This window comes from Saccopteryx bilineata, chromosome 6, assembly GCF_036850765.1.
Source record: "Saccopteryx bilineata isolate mSacBil1 chromosome 6, mSacBil1_pri_phased_curated, whole genome shotgun sequence".
Lineage (NCBI taxonomy): Eukaryota > Metazoa > Chordata > Mammalia > Chiroptera > Emballonuridae > Saccopteryx > Saccopteryx bilineata.
Window position 1 is genome coordinate 202,233,902 of NC_089495.1, and position 20,281 is coordinate 202,254,182.

Below are 20,281 nucleotides of genomic sequence, written 5' to 3' on the forward strand. Positions count from 1 at the left end.
ACAGACTCCTTTCTGTGACCCACAGAATCCTGAACAACATGGACCTGTCTGGCTCACGTCACGTCACTCTCCCCAGTTGCTAGGCTGCAGTCACGCCGCACCGTTCAGTTCACCATACACCCCAAGGTTTGATTGGTCCCAGAGCCCCGGCACGTGATTTCTGTCCCTGCTCTAGGGAGCTCTCCCCCCCTTTGCATGGTGGCTGCATTTCATCCTCCAGTGACCAGTCCAAAAGCCACCTCCCAGGGACGGCCTTCCCTGACGCCTACAGTCAAGCCCACCCACGCCCATTTCTGCTTTAGGACCCTGCTTCTCCTCCACACTGTGTAACAGAATCTGCAGTCATTTGTTTGGGGGATTATTTGATGAATGTCTTCCCCACAAAACTATAACTTCTGTTGAAAGAGGGGCCATAGTGTCTTGTTTATCACTGTATCCTAACCCCTGGCACAGTGCTTGGTACATAATGCATTTGTCTAAACATTCACTAAGTAAATGAAGTGTCACTTTGGAGACAGGGACTGCATCCTATTGCTGTGGCTACCTGACAGCCCCAGCTGGAGACGTGAAAGGCTAGAGCACCTAACACACAATGCACTGTGCAGACGATGTGTTATAGGGTCATACCCCTGGAACCTATACAGCTTTCTCACCCAATGTCACCCAACAAATTCAATCTAAAAAGAACATTAAAAAATTGGTAAAAAAAAAAAAAAAAGAAAAAGAAAAGGCTAGATAACCTGAGCAAAGAACTGTCAACCTCACAGTGACCACTGCAGTCAGACAGGATGGCCTATCTACCTACCTGGCTTTGTCTCTCTCTAACTCCTTCAGAATTCGGCTGTACCCCTGGGCCTCTCTCAGCTTCTCCTGGACTTCTTGCTCCACCAGCCTCTGGGAGTCATCCCTGGAAACCAGCTGAGACTTCAAGTTCTCCACCTGGAAAGATGAGGGGCAAGGGGCCAGTGGGGGATGCTTCTCACCGAGGGCTGCATGGTCCTTCCAGGTTTACCACGGTCACTGGCTCATTGCTAATGCTCTGGCGGTGCCACCAACCCTCACTCTTCTTAACCACGTGCTTTCCCAAACACCATTTAGCGTGACTGTGTGTCTCCCGGCCTCACGTATGTGAAAGACAGGCACAGAGAAAAATCTTGGCTGAATATCACTATACCTAAAGGCAAAGTGATGGACAAGCATAGAGTGATTGTATTCTTTTAAATGAATACTCAGAACACCATCTGATATAGGATTCCAAAGAGCAAAAGCAATCAGAATGGAAAAAGCAGTCTGGGTAAAAATACTGATCTGTAGGAGGATGAGAAAAGCTGATTCGGGCTGCCCAGAAAATCTATGTTCTGTGCCGCCTCAGAGACATGACTACCCCAGGGCTCGAGAGGTACGTGCTCAGCTCTGAGCACCTTCAGTCTTCCGCTCAGTCCGGGGCCAGCTCTTCCCTCCCAAGCCCCCAAGGCCCCTTTGTCCTGCAGGAGGGCGTGGGGCAGCGCCGCGGGGCTGGGAGCAAGGCAGGACCTGCTTCTGCAGGGCTGTGTTCTCCTGCAGCAGGGAGCTGCCCTCTCCTTGGAGGGCACAGAGCTCCTCTCGGTGATGCTGGGCGGCCAGCTCCCGCTCCCGCTGGGCCTCGCGGAGCTGGGTCTGCAGCGTCCCGGTGGCCTCCTGCAGAGGGAGAAGAGGAAGCTTTCACAGGGGCTCTGGGCTGGAAATTCCTGCTGTAGAAATCTGTGTCATACAAATACTAATCTTTAAGTGGGGTTAGCAAAAGCCGAGGCAGGACCAGCAATCCACTGAGTTTCCTGTCACCTCAACTCCTCGCCTCCTATTCCCGCCACTCCCTCACAAAGTACACGGGCTCACCCAGGTTTCTTGGCCAGGGTCCCCGAGTCAACAGCCGTCCCTCCACCAGGCCACCGGGCTATCGCTGCAGCCTCCTGTCGCATAGCCCAACCTCTACTTCTACTTCACACCACTAGCCACACACACACACACACACACTCTCTCTCTCTCTCTCTCTCCACTGAACAATGAAGTATTTTTAAATATATATACACGAAATCATGTCCAACTCTGCTTTGTAACCATCAGTTTCCCACTGCCCTCTGAACAGAATCCAAGCTCCTACCATGGCTGACAGAGGGCTCCCGCCTACCTCTCCCGTCAGCCCTGAGCTCATCACGCTGGAGCCATGCCAACTCCTTTCAGTCCTTGAACTCCCTAAGTCCTTTGCTGTCCACCCCAGGACTCTTAGGATGTCTGTTTCCTACGCCTAACCTGTTCTTCAAATGGCTGGCTTCTGTGCTTTTTAAGTTTTATGGAGAGTTCACGCGCCCTCCAATCTACCCATTTAATGCATAAAATTCAGTGTTTTTCAGTGTATTCACAGTTTTGCAACTAACATCACAATCAATTTTAGAATCCTTTCATCACGCTGGAGAGAAACCCTGTACCCTCCTCATGTCTTAGTCTCACTCCCAACCACTGATCTACTCTCTCTCTAGATTGGCCCATTCTGGGCATTTCCTATAAACAGAATCACACACTATATGGCCTCTTGTGACCGATTCCTTTCACTCAGCATAACATTTTCAAGGTTCAACCCTACTGTTCATGGGGCCGTCTCTTTTTAACCTCATGTCTCATCTCAAATGTTACTTTCTCAGGGAGGTCCTCCGTAACTGCCTTGAATCCCTCTCAGTTATATCACCTCTTCACTTTCTGTACGCACTTATGACAGCCTGAAACGATCTTGTCTGTCTGTGCCTGCCCATCGCTGTCTGCCTCTGCCGCTAGAACATAAGCTCGCTAAGGGCAGCAACCATGTCCGTCATGTTCGCCGCGTGCCACACCGTCGTGCTTGTCCTGTGTCAGCACCCAGCACAGGGCCCGGCCCCGTGCTGAGTAAATCAGTGCTCCCTTCCTTCCCTGCTCGGACCACCCTCCATACCTGTTCCTGTAACTTCTGAACCTTCATGTCCTGCCTCAGCCGTTCCAGCTGCTGGCTGGCATCCGCCAGCTCCTTCTGGGTCTGCAGCAGTGTCTCCAGGAGGGACACCCTCTCCTTCTCTGTTTCGAGCTGCATCTGCGGGGGTGCAGGGGCACAGGCCTTGTCGAGCGCTGTCACCACGCTCCCTGTGGGGCCACCAGCAGATTCCAGCTGCTCTGCGGTTCTCCCAGCTCATGCTGTGGGGGCTGAGGGTGAAGGGAGGTCTGCTCCTCCCGGCTGAGAGCCAGGAAGTGCAAAGATTGCCTCTGCTTCTCAAGCTGACAGGATATGGTGACCGGCAGCCCGCCCTCAGGAAGTGTGACATACTGCCGGCCCCGCAGCTCATGCTGCTGATCACCCAGCCCACTGGCAGCAAAGTGGGCAGTGACATTCTCTCCTAGAAGCCCCCGCAGCGCTGCTCCCGGGAGTGGGACAGGCAGTGGCCAAAGGTGGGGGGACCGTTGGCCCTCGTCCAGCCGCCCACCTGGCGAAGGGCACTCGCGGCCTCGGCCTGCTCTTCCTCCCTCCGGGCCCGGAGGGCCTCGCCTTCTGCGCGCTGCTCCCTCAGCCTCCCTTCTAGCTCCATCTTCTCCCTGTCCAGGCTCTCCAGGGCCTTGTGCAGCTCCTGCTGGTGCCGGGAGCACTCTTTCTCCTGACCAGACAAAGGGAGCATGGTGAGAACCACATGGGTGAGCAGAGGGGGCAGGACAGCCAGATGCGGGTCAGAAGCCCGCTGCTCACCAGCGCGACCTCGGTACTGCTGTTAAGTCGTTTCCTCGTCTGTGAAGTGAGGCTCTCAGCCCTGCCTTACCTGTCTCACCGTACTTTATGGGAAAGATTTATAAAACTGTCAAATGATCTCACATGTAAAAGTGCTTCCTACAGTGCAACTGTCCTTAACAGAACCTCAATGTCTTATTTTAAAGCAACCACACCATGGGTGACAGCTGTAACAACGGACTGAGGTGACAGACTTGCGCTGCTGCCTTGTCCCCTGCTCAGCATGGCGGAGTCAGCCTCCCGGAAGGCCAGGTTGGGCCTGGCGAGGAAGTCTCCTGCCTTATACAAGAGCATTGGGACATGGCAGCCTGGTCCTCCCAGAGGTCCACCCAAAGACCAGAGCCTCCCCTGACCTCCCGGACTAACCAACCCCGTTAGCTTCTCATGGTGGTGCTGAAGGCTCTGCAGCCAGGCCGCCTGGTCACAGTCCACTGTAACTAGTCCCTCAATACTAGTGTGACCTCAGTTCATCTCTGGGCCTCAGTCCCCTCATCTAGAAAAGCGGGGTACCCTGGCCAGTTGGCTCAGTGGTAGAGCGTCGGCCTGGCGTGCATAAGTCCCGGGTTCGATTCCCGGCCAGGGCACATAGGAGAAGCGTCCATCTGCTTCTCCATCCCTCCCCCCCTCCTTCCTCTCTGTCTCTCTCTTCCCCTCCCGCAGCGAGGCTCCATTGGAGCAAAGATGGCCCGGGCGCTGGGGATGGCTCCTGGGCCTCTGCCCCAGGCGCTAGAGTGGCTCTGGTCGCAACAGAGCGACGCCCCGGAGGGGCAGAGCATCGCCCCCTGGTGGGCAGAGCATCGCCCCCTGGTGGGCAGAGCATCGTCCCCTGGTGGGCGTGCCGGGTGGATCCCGGTCGGGCGCATGCGGGAGTCTGTCTGACTGTCTCTCCCCGTTTCCAGCTTCAGAAAAATACAAAAAATAAAATAAAAAAAATAGAAAAGCGGGGTAACAAGTGTCCTCCTAGGGTTGTTTCGAGGATTAAGATAAGTCATGTAAAGCACTTTAAATGGTGCGTACACACAGAAAGCATTCAGAATTTGATACCTATCACCATCATCATGAATAAAATTATAAATAGGTAGAGGGGTAAATGCAGATAAAATATTCTAAGTGTTCCCCTCATTCAGGAAAAAGGTAAATATACTGATTAACTAAAGGTTTTTTAAAAATTAAACTTATTGATGATGTAACAATGGTTAATAACATTGCATAAATTTCAGATGTACAACATAATTCGTTATCTCTGTAATGTATTGTGTGCTCACTACCCAAAGTCTAATTTCCTTCTGTTACCACACATTTGACCCTAATTATTTTAAAACATTAAAGGAAACAACTAAAAAGAAAGAAACTAGAGTACACATCACCTAAAGTAGCAGAGAGAGAAAGAGGTGAAAAAAGACGATAACTTAATCATCCTATTTAACTCTCTACAAAGAGTTAAGAAAAGTGATCAATCCTCCCCCAAAGATATAAAAGGTCAGGACAAATAGCGTAAGATGGTAGAAATAAATCTAAAATAACAATAAAAGAAAATTGAAAAAATTATATAATTAGAAAACAAAAGAAACACAGTTCTGAACTGGGCAAGGGCGGGCCCACGGCATTCCTCTGCTCCCTTTCCTCCTCGGGCCAGTTCAACAATTCTGAATCCTGGGCCCCACTCAGTCTCTGTACATACTGCAGCAAGAATAACAGCTAACACTAACCTAGAGCTCACTGTATGCCAGCAACTGTTCTTAGAGATTGTCACACATTAACTTATGTAAGAGCTAGAAGCTGGACCAAAGAAACCCAAAACACTAATTCAAAAGAATATATGCACTCCTATGTTCACTGCAGCAGTATTCACAACAGCAACATATGGATGCAACCCAAATATCCAAAAACAGATGAGCGAATAAAACAGTGGTAAATATATACAGTGGAATATTACTCGGCCATAAAAATGACTGAAATCTTGCCATTTGTGAGTATGGATGAACCTAGATGGTATTATGCTAATGAAATAAGTTAGTCAGAGAAAGACAAATACTATGTAATTTCACTTATAAGTGAAAGCTAAAGAACAAAATTAACGAACAAACAAAATAGAAACAGACTCATAGATACAGAGAACATTCTGATGGTTGCCAGAGAGGGGGGGGGACTGGGGGTCTGGGTAAGAAAGGTGAAGGGATCGAGAAGTATAAATTGACAGATACAAAATAGTCACTGGGATGTAAAGTACAGCCAAGGGACTATAGTCACTAACATTGAAATAACCATGTATGGTGCCAGGTGGGTACTAGAAATTTGGGGGGAACACTTTGTAAACTCTATGATTGTTTAACCACCTGAAACTAATACAAAATACTGAACGTAAACTGTAATGAAAAAATAAAATAAAAAAGAGCTAGAAGATGGAGTTTGCACCTTGGTGACCAGGCTAGTCTTATCCGGATTTCACTCTTATAAATAGTAGTGTCTGCACCAAGAGTCCGCCGGGGAGCACTCCCTGAAGGGAGGAGGTCTGCCCGCCTGGCCCCCAGCCACGCCCACCACCTACCCATTTCTCCTGGAGCCGGGTCACCTCCTCCTCGTGGGCTGACCTCTGCTGCCGCAAGGCAGTCTGCCCTTCTTGCTCCGCGCGGGCCAGCTCTCTGGCCGCCGTCTCCCGCTCCTGCTCTGCCCGGCTCCGTTCAGTGTCCAGTTCCAGCTTCAAGCACCTCACTTCCCCTAAGGTGCCAGGGACAGGATCTGGTCTCCAAGCCTCTGCCCTCTTCCCTTTACTCCTCTCCCCAGACCCGATGAGTAGCTCCCTTCTCGGAGGCCCAGACCTGGCCGGAGAAGGGCCTCGAATGCTTCCCACGGCCTTCCTGGCTTTTCACACCCCCATGGAACGGAGTGTGCCCATGCCAGCTGGGCTCTCACCTTGGATTACTTCCTTGGCTTGTGTGACAGTTTGAAGCTGGACCTCCAGCTGCCCCTTGGTGACCTCTATCAAAGAACTGTGCTGTTGGGCCTCAAACAGACTGCTCTCCAGTAGCTCCTTGGCTGAACTGTCAGGTTCAGAAATCAGGGAGAGTTCTTACCCATCAAGCCCCTTCCCCTTCCTTAAGAGGGGTTGGGATCTAAGTATTGGGTACCCGGAGAAGTTAGGGGGCGATTACAGATCCGTAACTCATGCAGAACCCATATACCTTGGGCAAGGAACTTTACTCTCTGCCCTTGGCTGAGCAGGGCCGGCCCTACCTGAGCCCCAGCAGTTGGTCTGAGAGGTCCTGCCGGTCCCGCTCCACAGCCTGCAGCCGCACCTGCAGAGCCGCCCTCCCCCGCACGAGGGCCTCCTTCTCCTGGACTTCCCGCGCCAGCGCTTCTGCCTGGCACTTGGCCTCCTGGTGCAGCTGCTCCAGCTGCGCGGAGGCTGACTCCTGCTGGTGACGTGCCTGAGGGGAAGGAATAGGTTAGGGCCACAGGCTCCTCCGGGATTCTGGACCCAGCTGTGAGCCCTGGGCACTGTCCACTCACACGGGCATTTCCCTATCAGCCCCGAGAGCCGCCAGTCCAGGCAGCGTGTTCTCCTTGGGGCAAGGCCCTGTGCCAGGGCTGCAAGAGGCCCACGCTAAGGAGCGTTAGTCTTAAGAAGTAAGACACACGTGTAATACCAGAAAGAAAGTGATCAGTGCTCTGAGAAAGGGACTCTGAGAAGGGAGAGTATGTATAATTATTAGGGCAATGAGAAGTTTGGTGGAGGAGAAATATGACCTTCGAACCAGTCACTGGTTCAGGGAAAACTTACTGAACCCCTGCTATGTGTTAGACACCGAACTAAAAGCTGGAGGAACAAAAACAGGTAAGACATAGCCTTGCTTTCAAGGAGGTTTTGATCTAATGGCGGAGACATTAAACAGATAATATAGTATGAACGGTGTGTGGCTGAAATGTGCACAAGGTACTATGAGCATAGAGGAGCGCGTCTCATTCAAGCCGGGGGGTGTGGAGTAGTGGGCTCCACTGAAGGATTCCTATAGGCATTCTTTAAAAATTGGAACAGACCCCAAACTAGTAACACTGGTCACTTCTAGGAAGTAAGACTTCGTCACTTTCTGAATCATTTCTGTAGTGTTTAACGAGCATGTATGACACCTTAACACGACGACATGCGTTTTGTCCTCTCACCTCGCTTAGTTTCTCGTGGAGTTCTTCCTTCTCCTCTTGGATGCCCCTGAGCTCCACCTGCAGCTCAGCCCTGGTCTCCTCCGCTTTCTGCAGCTGGGCCTCCAGGTGGCTGTTCTTTTCCCACAGGGCTTCCCTGCTCCCTTCCACCTCTGCCAGGCCCACCTGCAGAACGTCTCTGGCCTGCTCTGCGGCCTCCATCCTGCCGCACACGGACTGCTTCTCCTGTTCCAACTACTGACCAACAAGGGAAGGGAAGGGCATCAAAGACAAATGTTGACAGTTTAGAGATCAAGCGAGACAGGAATCTGTTCTCCGAAGGTGAACACAGGAGTGCTTGTAAGAGGGGACTCTGCATTCACTTGGTCTACAGCCTATACCCCAGGCACTAGATGCACTGGTACTGAGAGAGATACAAAAGGCAAATCCTGTTCTCAAAAAGTTCAGAATAAGAAAACAACAAAGATTTCTGCAACTCAAGGGAGCAGATAGAAAAGAGACATGTTAAATTTGCAACCCACAGGGAAGATTCTGTGAGACTTCGCTCTTCAGCGGCCCCTTTTCTGGTGATTGCTGCTATTTCATGCAACAGGATTAAAAGCCCAGCCTTCCTGTTTGTCATCTCTATTATGTAAGACCCCATACGTGTTGAGATCCAGCAGTCATTACATTTATTTGTTAATAAAAATAAACTAAGAACTTAGTCTTCTGGCCCTGGCTGGTTGGCTCAGCGGTAGAGCGTCAGCTTGGCGTGTGGAAGTCTCGGGTTCGATTACTGGCAAGGGCACACAGGAGAAGCGCCCACCTGCTTCTCCACCCCTCCCCCTCTCTTTCTTCTTTATCTCTCTCTTTCTCTCCTACAGCCAAGGCTCCAGTGGAGCAAAGTTGGTCCGGGCGCTGAGGATGGCTCCATGACCTCTGCCTTAGGTGCTAGAATGGCTCCGGTTGCAATGAAGCAATGCCCCAGATGGGCAGAGCATCACCCCCTGGTGGGCATGCTGGGTGGATCCTGGTCGGGAGCATGTGAGAGTCTGTCTGACTTCCTCCCACTTCTAACTTTGGAAAAATACAAAAAAAAACCCCCACAAAAACCACAAACAAAACAAATAAAAAACTTAGTCTTCCTTCCATGAGGGCATGGGCCTCCTTCCTAGCTCCAGTGGTTTTACCCTAAAGGTGGGTCTGCTCTAGGTGTGGGAGGGAACTATACTTTTTTGTGTTTCTATAGGGGAGAGCGAACACAGTCCCCACTACCACAAATTATGCAGTCTTCCCACATTTAGGGGAATCACAGGGGTCAGCACCTCCGGAGTACAATGGAAAAGCCTTGCCCTTCGTGATCATGGTATCTCCTCTGCTGGTTAAGTATGGGAGGGGACGGTTTTTACTGGCTAACTAAGCCCAGTCCTTAAGGCCTGCTCTCTTCTGCACTATAAATACTGCTTCAGCTCAGTTCAAGACTACATTTGGGAGCTGGTCTGTCTTGGGCTGATCCATTTCAGGATTCTTCCTTGTCATGGGCATCAGCTTCCTCTGTCACTGGCTTACCCTCAGTCAGGGCCCAGAAAATCCTTGCTCACCTGGAGGAGCTGCTGGTTCAGCCCAACTTTATCTAAGGCCAAAGCCTCATTTAAGGCACCAAGCTTGGCAGCTGCAGCCCGAAGATCAGCTACCTCACCCTTGAGGCTGTTCTCGGAACTCGACAGCTCCACAATGGACTGTTCGGCCTGGAAACAAAGAGAGTCAAAGGGTTTCCTACTTCCAGTTTTCCTGCAACAGCTCACATCCCCTACACCTGCTGCTTCCCTTGCACAGAGATTAGTTAGCTCTCCATTCCTTCCCTTACATTCTGAACAAGTTTTCCGTTTATTCATCCATTCATTCATTCACTGAGGAGTAAGAGAGGCGCTCACAGCATGGAGGCACAGACATCAGGATGTGTAAACAACTACTGTAGCTAGAGCATAGACGAGGTAAGCACAACATACTCTGGGGACTCAAAGAAAGCATTGATTCAGTTTGAGAGAATCACAAATGCTTGGTAGGCGAGCTGACAGTTAAGTTGAGTACGGCTGAGATGAACAGTTTGTGGTTAAAGGGGAAGGAAAGAAGCAGTCGGATGAAGGGAAGAGTCTAACACGTGGAAGGTCTTAAGAGTCATGAAAGAACACGGTGAAACAGATTGCAGTTGGTGCTTTGTGGCAGGAGGAGAGGCAAGGCGTATGAGGAGTTAGAACAGGGACTTGGAATGAAGAGGAGGCTGAAACAGTTTGGGGCAGATGCAAAGGGCTTTGAATGCGGCACCAGGGAGCCAGGAAGCCACTACATGGTTTTAGAAAAGAAACTGACATAACCGATGCACACTTCAGAAAACCATTCTAATTCCAACATAGAGAGTGTGTTGGGAGGGAAGGAACCCAAAAGCAGAGGCTAGTAACTGAGGCAAGAACTATAAAGGGTCATGCCCTGCAGGGTGAAGAATGAGGCAGGCTGCACAACCTCACCTGGAAACACAGCTTTCGAAGTGGCCCACCCCACCCAGCCAGTGCAGGGCGGCCTACACACCCTGGCCAGTGCCGCGGTCACTTCTGTCTGCTCTTGCCTCAGCAGCTCCCCTTCCAGGCGACTTGACTCCAGGGCTTCCCGAAGACTGATCAGCTCACTGAGTGATTCTGACTGTTTGGCTTCCAGGCCCGCCAGTGTCTCCTGACTAAGGTGGGAAGGAGAGGGCTGAAGGAAATCTCAGGGAGTGGCCACACCCCAAGAGGTAACAGGCATATAATTACCTTAGCTATGCAACAAAATGAAGGACTCTAATAACTGATAAGATCTCCAAGACATATAAAGTGAAGAAAAGCAAGGCGCAGAACAGTGCATGTAGTGTACTACCCTTTATGCAAGAAATCGGGGAAAATAAGAAGTCTGCATAATTTGCATAAAGCAGCACTAGAAAGATAACCAAGAACTTAATTTAAATGATTACCTACAGAGGGAAGGGACGCTGGATGAATGAAGCACAAGGGAGTAAGACTTTGTGTCTATCCTTTTAAATGGTTTTGACTTTTGAATCATATAAATATTGATAAAAGTATTCCTCATTCACACAAATTACATTTTAAAACATGCAGTTATTTTTGTGAATTGTTAGTTCTTGTTACAGGAAGAACCATTCCTTGCACAAGTCATGATCTTTATATATAGCAATCCTTCAAGATTCCCCAATTTGTGCCTACTAGGTAGGAACAAGGAGGCAGGGCGCAGGGGAGGAGGGTTAGACCAAGGGTGAAGGAGACACAGTCTCTGTCAGCAGCTACTCAAAACCTACCATATACTGGGCCCTATGCTGGCATTTTGCAAAAAAGATACTTCTCTAATCGTCCTAATGACCCTTCAGGGTAAATATTATCACCTTTATTTTACAAATAAAGTAATCTGTCCAAGTGGCAGAGCCATACTTTAGTAAATAAAGCTTTTATCCAGCTTGAAAGGCCTTGCTTTTTACAGATTAGCTAGGTCCCCTTCCTCAGGAACTCTTTCTTTTTTTCTTTTTGTGACAGAGAGAGTCAGAGAAAGGGACAGACAGGGAGACAGACAGGAAGGGAGAGAGATGAGAAGCATCATCAATTCTTTGTTGTGGCACCTTAGTTGTTCATTGATTACTTTCTTATATGTGCCTTGACTGGGGGCTACAGCAGAGCCAGTGACCCCTTGCTCAAGCCAGTGACCTTGGGTCCAAGCTGGTGAGCTTTGCTCAAATCAGATGAGCCCGTGCTCAAACTAGCGACCTTGGGGTCTTGAACCTGGGTCTTCAGTGTCCCAGTCCGACGCTCTATCCACTGCGCCACCGCCTGGTCAGCTGTAACTCTTTCTTTTTTTTTATTTATTTATTTATTTATTTATTTATTTATTTATTTATTTATTCATTTTAGAGAGGAGAGGGAGAGACAGAGAGAGAGAAGGGAGGGAGGAGCTGGAAGCATCAACTCCCATATGTGCCTTGACCAGGCAAGCTCAGGGTTTTGAACCGGCAACCTCAGCACTTCCAGGTCAATGCTTTATCCCACTGCGCCACCACAGGTCAGGCTGTAACTCTTTCTTGACCAGCTCATTCACCATTACTTCCCAGGGTAAGTCCTGCCTTTAGCCAGCCCAAGCTCCTCTGAACACATCATGAACCTTCCTGCCTCCTTTTCTTTGCTAATCTGTGCCTTCGGCCCTTCTCCCACTCTCTACACGTCAGAATGTGTCAAGACCCAGCTCCAAGGCCACTCCTCCATGACACTTTCAATAATTAACTGTTACTCCTAAGCTCCCGAAGGACCTGGCCCGAAACTCTTATTTGGCTCACACTTTATCTGGCCTCGCGCCACAGTTAGTTCGCTTGTCTCCCCCATCAGACTGCGAAGTGCTTGAGCTTAGCGCCCATGTCCTATTTATCTCTGGATCCCCCATAGAACCTCGTCCGTGTGGACGCTCAAAGCCCAGTGAACTTTCTCTGCAGAGGAAGAGGCAGTAAGCTCATCTGAACCCACTGCACGCCAGGCTCTGGTGGACCCCACTTTCTGAGGGGATGGGTGGAGGGTGTGGACTGGAAGGGAGGATCAAGCCCCGGCGAGGAAGGCACGGGGTCCACGTACAGGCGCTCCCTCTCCCGGACAGCCAGGTGCAGCTCCTCCTGCTGCTCCTCCTTCTCGCCCTGAGCGGAGTCCCCCTGCAGCTGCAGCTCCATGTTTGTCCTGCGCAGGCGCCATGCTTCCTGCTCCAGCACGGCCAGCTGCTGCTCCAGCTCCTCCCTGGTCATCTGAAGGAGCTCTCGCTCTCTGGAAGGAGACCAGAGGTGAGGAGACCTTGGAACCTACAGTCTTTCCTGGAGGCGGACATCACAGGGCCAAACGACAGAGGTATCTGTTTCCTTTAAATATCGAATTCTCCCTTTTGCACCGGAAACTTATCATCATAAGAACCCACAACTGAGTGAGCAGGAACAAGCAGGGCACAAAGCAAGGGAGCCCTGAGCAGCCCTGGGCTTCAGGGAGCGCAGGTCAGCCAACCGGAAACATGACGGGAGGGGACACGGCAGGCCAGGGAAGACCAAGCCGAGCTGGAGGGAGTGGACCGAGCAGCCCCTGCTCACCTGCTGAGCAAGTCCCCTTCTCCCCGGAGGTCCCAGTCTGCCCCGCAGCCCCTGCTCACCTGCTGAGCGAGTCCCCTTCTCCCCGGAGGTCCCAGTCTGCCCGGCAGCCCCTGCTCACCTGCTGAGCGAGCCCCCTTCTCCCAGGAGGTCCCCAGTCTGCCCTGCAGCCCCTGCTCACCTGCTGAGTGAGTCCACTTCTCCCTGGAGGTCCACAGTCTGCCCTGCCAGTGTGTCCCGCTCCCCGGTGAGCGTCTGTAACCGCAGTCTCAGGGCCTCGCCCTCTTCCTCCCACTGATCATGCTGCTGCTGCAAGAAGCCCATGGCTTCTTGACAGCCAGAAAGCTGCTGCCTCAGGCCCTGCACAGGGAGAGGAAGAAGTGAGGGAGAAGGGGTGTGAGGAGACTAAACATAGGGCTGGGCAAGGGGGCTGGGACTACTGTGACACGGGTGAGCTAAGCACAGATGTGGCCATGGGCAGACAGAGGGTCGGAGGTGACTGGGCTCCGTGGCTCCTGGAGTCTCCGAGTTCATCATTTCCAAATGTACAGTGTTTTGGGGGCTTTAGACTCGGGGAACTCCCACTCGCACTCTCCTGGGCTGCCAGTCTGCATTCACTGGCACAGAGAATGTGCTGTTACCCACAGGTACAAAGGGCACTCTGGGGTATCGACAAGACACCTTGCAACTGGTCCCAGAGTGAAAGGGGCGGTCCGGCCTAGGAGGGTGCCTGGGGCCCAAGGCACTTTAGACACCCCCCCACCCCACCCCGCAGCGAGGAGGAATGCTGGGTGCTCACCTGCACAGCCTGGTGTCTCCGAGTCAGCACCGAGCGCACCAGCGTGACAGCCTGGTCTGGGTCCTGGCAATCAAACTGGGAGAAGTCCCCGGAGTCCAGCTCCAACGTGCTCTCAGGACCAGAGCCTTGGGACATACTGTCCCCTTCTTCCACCATGACCTGAAACCCAGCACAGAAGGTCATCAGTCTAGTGACCGAGGCCTCGAGTCCACATGGGGGCAAACACTCCAGCCTGGCCAAAGCTGATGTTTCCTTCTCGGGCCCTCTCCCTGGGGGGTGGGAGGAGGGCATCTAAGGGCAAGAAGGGTTGGTTCCTTCCACTCTCTACCTTCAGCCTCCCGAACCTAGACTAGCGACACGGCCAGAGCACGCTGAGGTAATGATACGTGGGGAAACGAAGGAAGGAGAGGCTCCTGGGGTAACGTAGAGAATCCAGCCACTGGCCGGAGAATACCAGCTGGCAGGCAGGAGGGCCCGTGTGAGCAGGCCGTGTGAACACACGGTACTTCCTCTCCCTCAGGCCGCAGGCTTCAGATACACTCAGAAGTCACCCCACAGGACCCTGAGTCCAACGCCTCAGAGAGTAGACTGGAGGCCCTGCAGGCCTGGGAGGGAGGGAGGCCAACCTGGTGACACAGGGAGGAGGCTCACCATACCTGGGTTATGTCCTTGATCACCTGCTGTAAAGACAGCTTCTCCTCCTGGGCGTTCCTACTAAGAGATGCCTCATGTTCCATTAATTTGGAATGATTTGTTTCCTAAACGGGGAACAAACAGAGCCTAAGAGCCACTCTCAGAAAAGAACTTCCCATTCCCCAAATCAACCAGAAGCTCAGTCTGTCCACCCCACTTTTCCCTAACCGTACCCGAATGCTAATGTCCCAGGACTCTGAAGACAATAGGGTGTGGTGAGTAAGAGCTCAGATTGGTGATTAAGAGCTCCACATTAGACTGCCTTGATTCGAGTTCTTGCTCTATCACTAATTAGCTCGGTAACTTGAGGCAACTGCCCCTTTGAGCTTTCTTCTCTTTAAAATACAAATTACCTACTTCACAGGTTTTAAGGCTTAAATCAGAGGTAGTCAACCTTTTTATACCTACCGCCCACTTTTGTATCTCTGTTAGTAGTAAAATTTTCTAACCGCCCACCGGTTCCACAGTAATGGTGATTTATAAAGTAGAGAAGTAACTTTACTTTATAAAATTTATAAAGCAGAGTTACAGCAAGTTAAAGCATATAATAATAATTTCTTACCAAGTACTTTATGTCAGATTTTCGCTAAGTTTGGCAGAATAAATCTTTTTTTATTTTTTATTCGGAGACAGAGAGTCAGAGAGAGGGATAGATAGGGACAGACAGACAGACAGGAATGGAAAGAGATGAGAAGCATCAATCATCAGTTTTTCATTGTGACACCCTAGTTGTTCATTGAATGCTTTCTCATATGTGCCTTGACTGTGGGGCTACAGCAGACTGAGTAACCCCTTGCTCGAGCCAGCAACCTTGGGTCCAAGCTGGTGAGCTTTTTTTGCTCAAGTCAGATGAGCCCACGCTCAAGCTGGCAACCTTGGGGTCTCGAACCTGGGTCCTCGGCATCCTAGTCCGATGCTCTATCCACTGTGCCACCGCCTGATCGCAGAATAAATCTTTATAAAACAACTTACTATAGTTAAATCTATCTTTTTATTTATACTTTGGTTGTTCCGCTACCGCCCACCATGAAAACTGGAACGCCCACTAGTGGGTGGTAGGGACCAGGTTGACTACCACTGGCTTAAATGGAAAAAATGCATGTAAATTATTCAACACAGTGCCTGGCACAAAGCCAATGCCAAACCCTACTTGTGCCCATCTGGAACAGGAAATAAGTCGACATGCTCCCCAGTGCCAGTCCTTCAGATCTGGGGAAGGCTCCATCATGGCTTCCTCAAACCCTTCCTTTTCCAGACTAACCTCGTCAGTTTTCAGATTCAACCAAAATTTATTTTTTAGCTTTAGGGGACTTCACTGAGGAAGACTGAACCGGAACCCCGCACCACCTGCCCATGCCGGACAAGAAATCCACGGGCCCACTCCCAGTGCCTTCCGGAACAAAGGATCGTGTACCAGCATCTCCATGGTCTCTCTCAGAGCCGTCACCATCTTTTCATAATCTTCATTCTGCTTCTGAGACTGGGTCAGAAGGGCAGAGAGCTCAGTCACCCTGCAAAGAGCACAGCACTGTCACCAGGGCAGCCCGCGGATGCGGACCGAGCTCCTCTGCAGCACTCCCCGCCCCCAGCACGACACTCCACGGCAGCCCCCAGAGTCCCGGGCACCCAGCGCTCCCTGAATCCACAGCGGGGGAGCCAAAGCCACTCAGACACACGCAGGGATTTACCACATCTCAAGGCTGGAGCACATGTTTGGGGGCCTGGGAGCTGAAGGGAAGCCCGGGCCCGGGCCCGGGCCCTGCCAGGCCCCACTTGGTCTTGAAGTCAAGCCCCCTGAAGTCAATAAGAACATCAGAATTGCCACCTGGGACAGTCCCAAGGTCCCTCCGTCCCAAGGTGGTCGCTTTGATAGGGAAAAGGAGGGGCGACTTAGGGGAGATTAGAGTCAACTTTCCCGATATTAATCTCGTTCAGGAAAATCATCATACATATTGATCACTTCAGTACTATATCCTGGAGCTCAGGGCATTGTGTTGAGTGAATGTCATCCAGGAATTGAAAAAAATTTTTTTCAAAGTCTTAATAATTTATTCTGTACCAAGTCTAAGAGCCTTAACGCACTGCATGGTCACTCATTTAATTCCTGCATCATTCAACAAACGTATTGACTGTCTACCCTATAGCAGATGAAGCGCAAAGCACCAGACACAACACTTACTAGGACACGGTCTCCGTCATGCCTTCACAACCAAACAAAACGAACTGCAATTTACAGACACCACCAATAGGTGGCAACACAACCCTGGCCATGGGGTCTAAACTGAACTTGGCTCTGAAATTCAGATGGGCTCTTTGCTTATGTCCTCATCCTTCTTATCATCATTAAAAAATCTATTTTATTATAATCGAAAAAACTTTAAAAGCCTAACAATAAAAGGAACCTATAATCAGTGAGATACAATGCAATCAATGCTATAACAAGCAGGTCAAAAGACCACGTTGGGGCATAGTAATTTAACAGGCTATTGAGGCCAGAGAGGGCCTCACAGAGGAGGTGACATTTGAACTATGTCTTAAAGGCTAAGGAAGAGAGAGAAGGGAAGGAGGCATTCCAGGCCGAGGTCAGCATGTGCAGTGGCAGTGAAGCACGGAAGAGCCTGGCTGGTCTGGGGATGGCAGGTGGCTTGGTGCCGATAGAGGACAGAGTCATAGCTAGCTCTGTAAGTCAACAGGCGAGAAACTGAGCTGCAAGACAGTCTGAGGGCAGAGAGCAGTGACACGACCCCAGCTGTGGCACTGGGTTTCAAACGAGACTCCCTCTGGCATACCCCCTTCCTCTTTCACGGGGGGAATGCTCGTCACATCTCTTCCACATCTCTGACACCGCACAGGAGTCAGCTGCCCTGCAGGAACCCCTCCCCAGGACCCCAGCCCCTCTCACCGGGCCTGCAGCTCGGCCTTCTCCAGATCCCCTTGACTCCTCAGCTGTATTAACTCCTGGCTCCTCTCATGGGCTTCCGTCTCCAGCTCCTGGGTCTTGGCTAGGAGCAGCAGCAGCTGGCTTGGCTCACTCCCTTCCAGCCTCCCAGATCCATCAGGCTCCCGAAACTGTGTTCCCACAGTCACACGCAGACAACAGGTTAACAGGGATCCTGAAAGCCTCGCATGTTCAGCCTTGATCTCCGTCAGATCTCTGAGCACAGCAAGGAAAGCACAGACTCCACTAGGGACCAGGGAAGGGACATGGGGACTCGGCCCCGTGAAGCCTGAGGAGCAGGTCTGGGAGAAATCATCTGAATCCAGTACCACCACCCCTCCCCACCAGCTCTTCCTCTCACCTGCCCTCTCTGGCCCACCCTCTGTCATCTAATCCCCTGCAACAGCAGCCCATGGTCCCATGTCCAGATGGCAGAGGCGGACCTCCTCCCTCCGTAATGCCCCACTCACCTGTCAGTGGCTGACTTCATTTCCAGGAAGTGGCGCCGGAAGGTCACCACCTCCCGCCATAGACCGAGAAGGCGACCATGCTCCCCTTTCAGGTAGCTCTTGAAGAACTGTGTTTCCAGAAAGCCAGGTCAGACCAAAGGGTAGAGGGCTATCTTTTGCCAACACAGGAGTCTTGGGTTCCTCCTGACTACTGACGGGGAGGGAAGGAGGGACTCACAGGAGATAGCTTATAAATAGTTGTCTACACTCAAGTTGTGCTAGAGAACTTCATAAAGTCAGCAGAGGGATTCAGGAGGTCAAAGGGCCTGGGATCTAGGTCCTGGGTTTAAGGCCTTCCTCTGAGCTAGACTAGACAAGGATAAACTAGCTGCTCAACAAATGGGATCTCTTACCATTGTCACCAGCTTTACAATAGGATGAAATGACATATGTAAATCACCTAGCATAACACCTGGCACCTCCTCAGAAAACATCAAGTGTCCTTTAGCTGGGATCTGAAAATTCCCCAGGGTCCGCCCTATCTGGTCTTTCCTCCCCATTCGATTGAAATAACTGCCTCCTTAGCATCTGCATATGCAGACCGCCAGCCAAGGGGAGTCAGTCAACTTTCGGATCCACCTGAAACCTAAGCCAGCCACGGACACTGGGTCAGAGCTGCTTTAAGTGTCGTGTCAGCTGCCAGCAAAACCCCAACTACGCAGTGAGGGTGGAACTATGCTGAAGGCCCAAGCGGGGCAAAGCTGCCAGTCCGAGTGGTTGGGATGGTCAGAGACTTTAATGCCAACAGCCCAGTTGCCATCCAAGAGAAGCCCTCCCAACACTGACCAGGGCAGTATCCGCAGCACAGCCCCCTCCACAGCCCCACCCCCGCCCCGCCTACCTCCTGCTCCATCCGCCACTGGCTCTCCTTCCTCATGAGCTCCTCCCGGGCCCGGCTCCAATCTACTGTCAATTTTTCCACGTCTTCCCGAAGCGCTGTATTTACCACGTCAGCTTTTTCCACGTGCAGCCGGAGCTGGGTGTTCACCTCGGCGAGACTCTCACACCTGCACTGGGAGGGCCGGGAGCGAGTGCAAAATAAAGGTCCGGTCCAGCCACTGGCCGTCTTGGAGTAAGAGGCAAGCCGCCCGGCCTTCCAATGCCAGGACTGCAGGGCTAAGGCCGAAAGTCCACGGTTCTAATCCGGGTGAGCCCTCCGGACAGAGGTCCCCCACCAGCCTTTCCCACCCAGAGGCCACGCAGCCAGGCCCAAAAATTTGGGGTCCGTCACCTCTGTTGCTCCTCCTCCAGCCGGCTGAGCAGCTGTTCCAGGTTTGGCTCCTCCACACTTTCCCACATCTGAGGGGTCGGTCCCTTCGCCAGACAGAGACAAGCCTTATTACCTCCAAAGGGAGCATCACTCAGGCCAGTTCCCAACGCCCCTTCTCCGCAGCTGGCCCTCTTTCTCCTCTTTCTCCCCTTTGTTAGCAGTACACCTCTTTTCTCAATCACTGCAGCCTGAGAGGAAGGCCACTGCACCCCTCTCCAAAAGGGAGCCAGTGACTTCTGAAAGGCGGCATTTGGTAGTGAGAACTTCCAACCTAAGAAGCTTAAGGTAGAGCTTTCATTGACAGCCTTGATTTCTACCACACCAACGCAGGAAGTTACTTAACTTCTCTGAGCTGCAGCTACAAAATGCAGGCGACACCATTGCCCTCAGAAAGTTGCTTTGCAGATGAAGTGACCTAACTATATAACTGTTCTCCGGTGCCTGCCCTGTGTGGACCAGTCCTCAGTAAGCTTGGGTTCTCTCCTTCCTCGAGAGAACTTTTCCGAGGGGAGTGTGAGACATGAGATTTTTCGAGAGCGGGGGGAGAGGGAGAAGGAGAGGGAGAGAGAGAGACGGAGGGAGAAGCATGAGACGCATCAACTTGTAGTTGTGTCACCTTTTTATTTGTTCATTGCTTCTCATATGCCTTGACTGGGGGGAAGGGGCCTCAGCAAGCGACCTTGGGCTTCAAGCCAGAGACTTTTGGACTCAAGCCAGCAACCATGTCTATAGGCCTACACTTAAGCTGGCGAGCTTGCGCTCAAGCTGGTGACCTTAGGGTTTCGAACCTGGGACCTCAGTATCCCAGGTCAATGCTCTATCCACTGCACCCCCGCTGGTCAGGCATAGATGAGTCTTTCAAAGCCAGTTCTGGTCAGCCTACAGCACAAACAAATCCCTCTGCCACATACAGGGTGTTTAGGCCTGCAAAGGCACACATCTCTCTAGGACAGATAAACACTGACACCTTCTGGAGGAAAGATGCATTTCTTCCCTCTGATT

At 51.5% G+C, this 20,281-nt stretch overlaps 1 protein-coding gene and 1 pseudogene across 2 annotated transcripts in view; both read right to left on the minus strand.

The window, feature by feature from the left end:
* Positions 1-20,281, minus strand: part of CEP250 (centrosomal protein 250) — a 50,750-nt gene that overhangs the window by 22,915 nt on the left and 7,554 nt on the right. For both annotated transcript variants that reach the window (XM_066238088.1, XM_066238087.1), the window contains exons 6-24: positions 19,241-19,323; positions 18,851-19,016; positions 17,971-18,077; positions 17,465-17,716; positions 15,977-16,073; positions 14,526-14,627; positions 13,870-14,028; positions 13,252-13,430; positions 12,577-12,759; positions 10,505-10,649; positions 9,520-9,666; positions 7,943-8,173; positions 7,016-7,209; positions 6,695-6,822; positions 6,330-6,499; positions 3,486-3,653; positions 2,963-3,097; positions 1,534-1,677; positions 806-939 (exon numbers count right to left, since the gene is read on the minus strand). In XM_066238088.1, coding sequence (XP_066094185.1) covers positions 806-939; positions 1,534-1,677; positions 2,963-3,097; positions 3,486-3,653; positions 6,330-6,499; positions 6,695-6,822; positions 7,016-7,209; positions 7,943-8,173; positions 9,520-9,666; positions 10,505-10,649; positions 12,577-12,759; positions 13,252-13,430; positions 13,870-14,028; positions 14,526-14,627; positions 15,977-16,073; positions 17,465-17,716; positions 17,971-18,077; positions 18,851-19,016; positions 19,241-19,323 — 2,924 coding nt within the window. The remainder of the gene's footprint in view (positions 1-805; positions 940-1,533; positions 1,678-2,962; positions 3,098-3,485; positions 3,654-6,329; positions 6,500-6,694; positions 6,823-7,015; positions 7,210-7,942; positions 8,174-9,519; positions 9,667-10,504; positions 10,650-12,576; positions 12,760-13,251; positions 13,431-13,869; positions 14,029-14,525; positions 14,628-15,976; positions 16,074-17,464; positions 17,717-17,970; positions 18,078-18,850; positions 19,017-19,240; positions 19,324-20,281) is intronic.
* LOC136309652 (U1 spliceosomal RNA) lies at positions 9,164-9,308 on the minus strand (annotated as a pseudogene).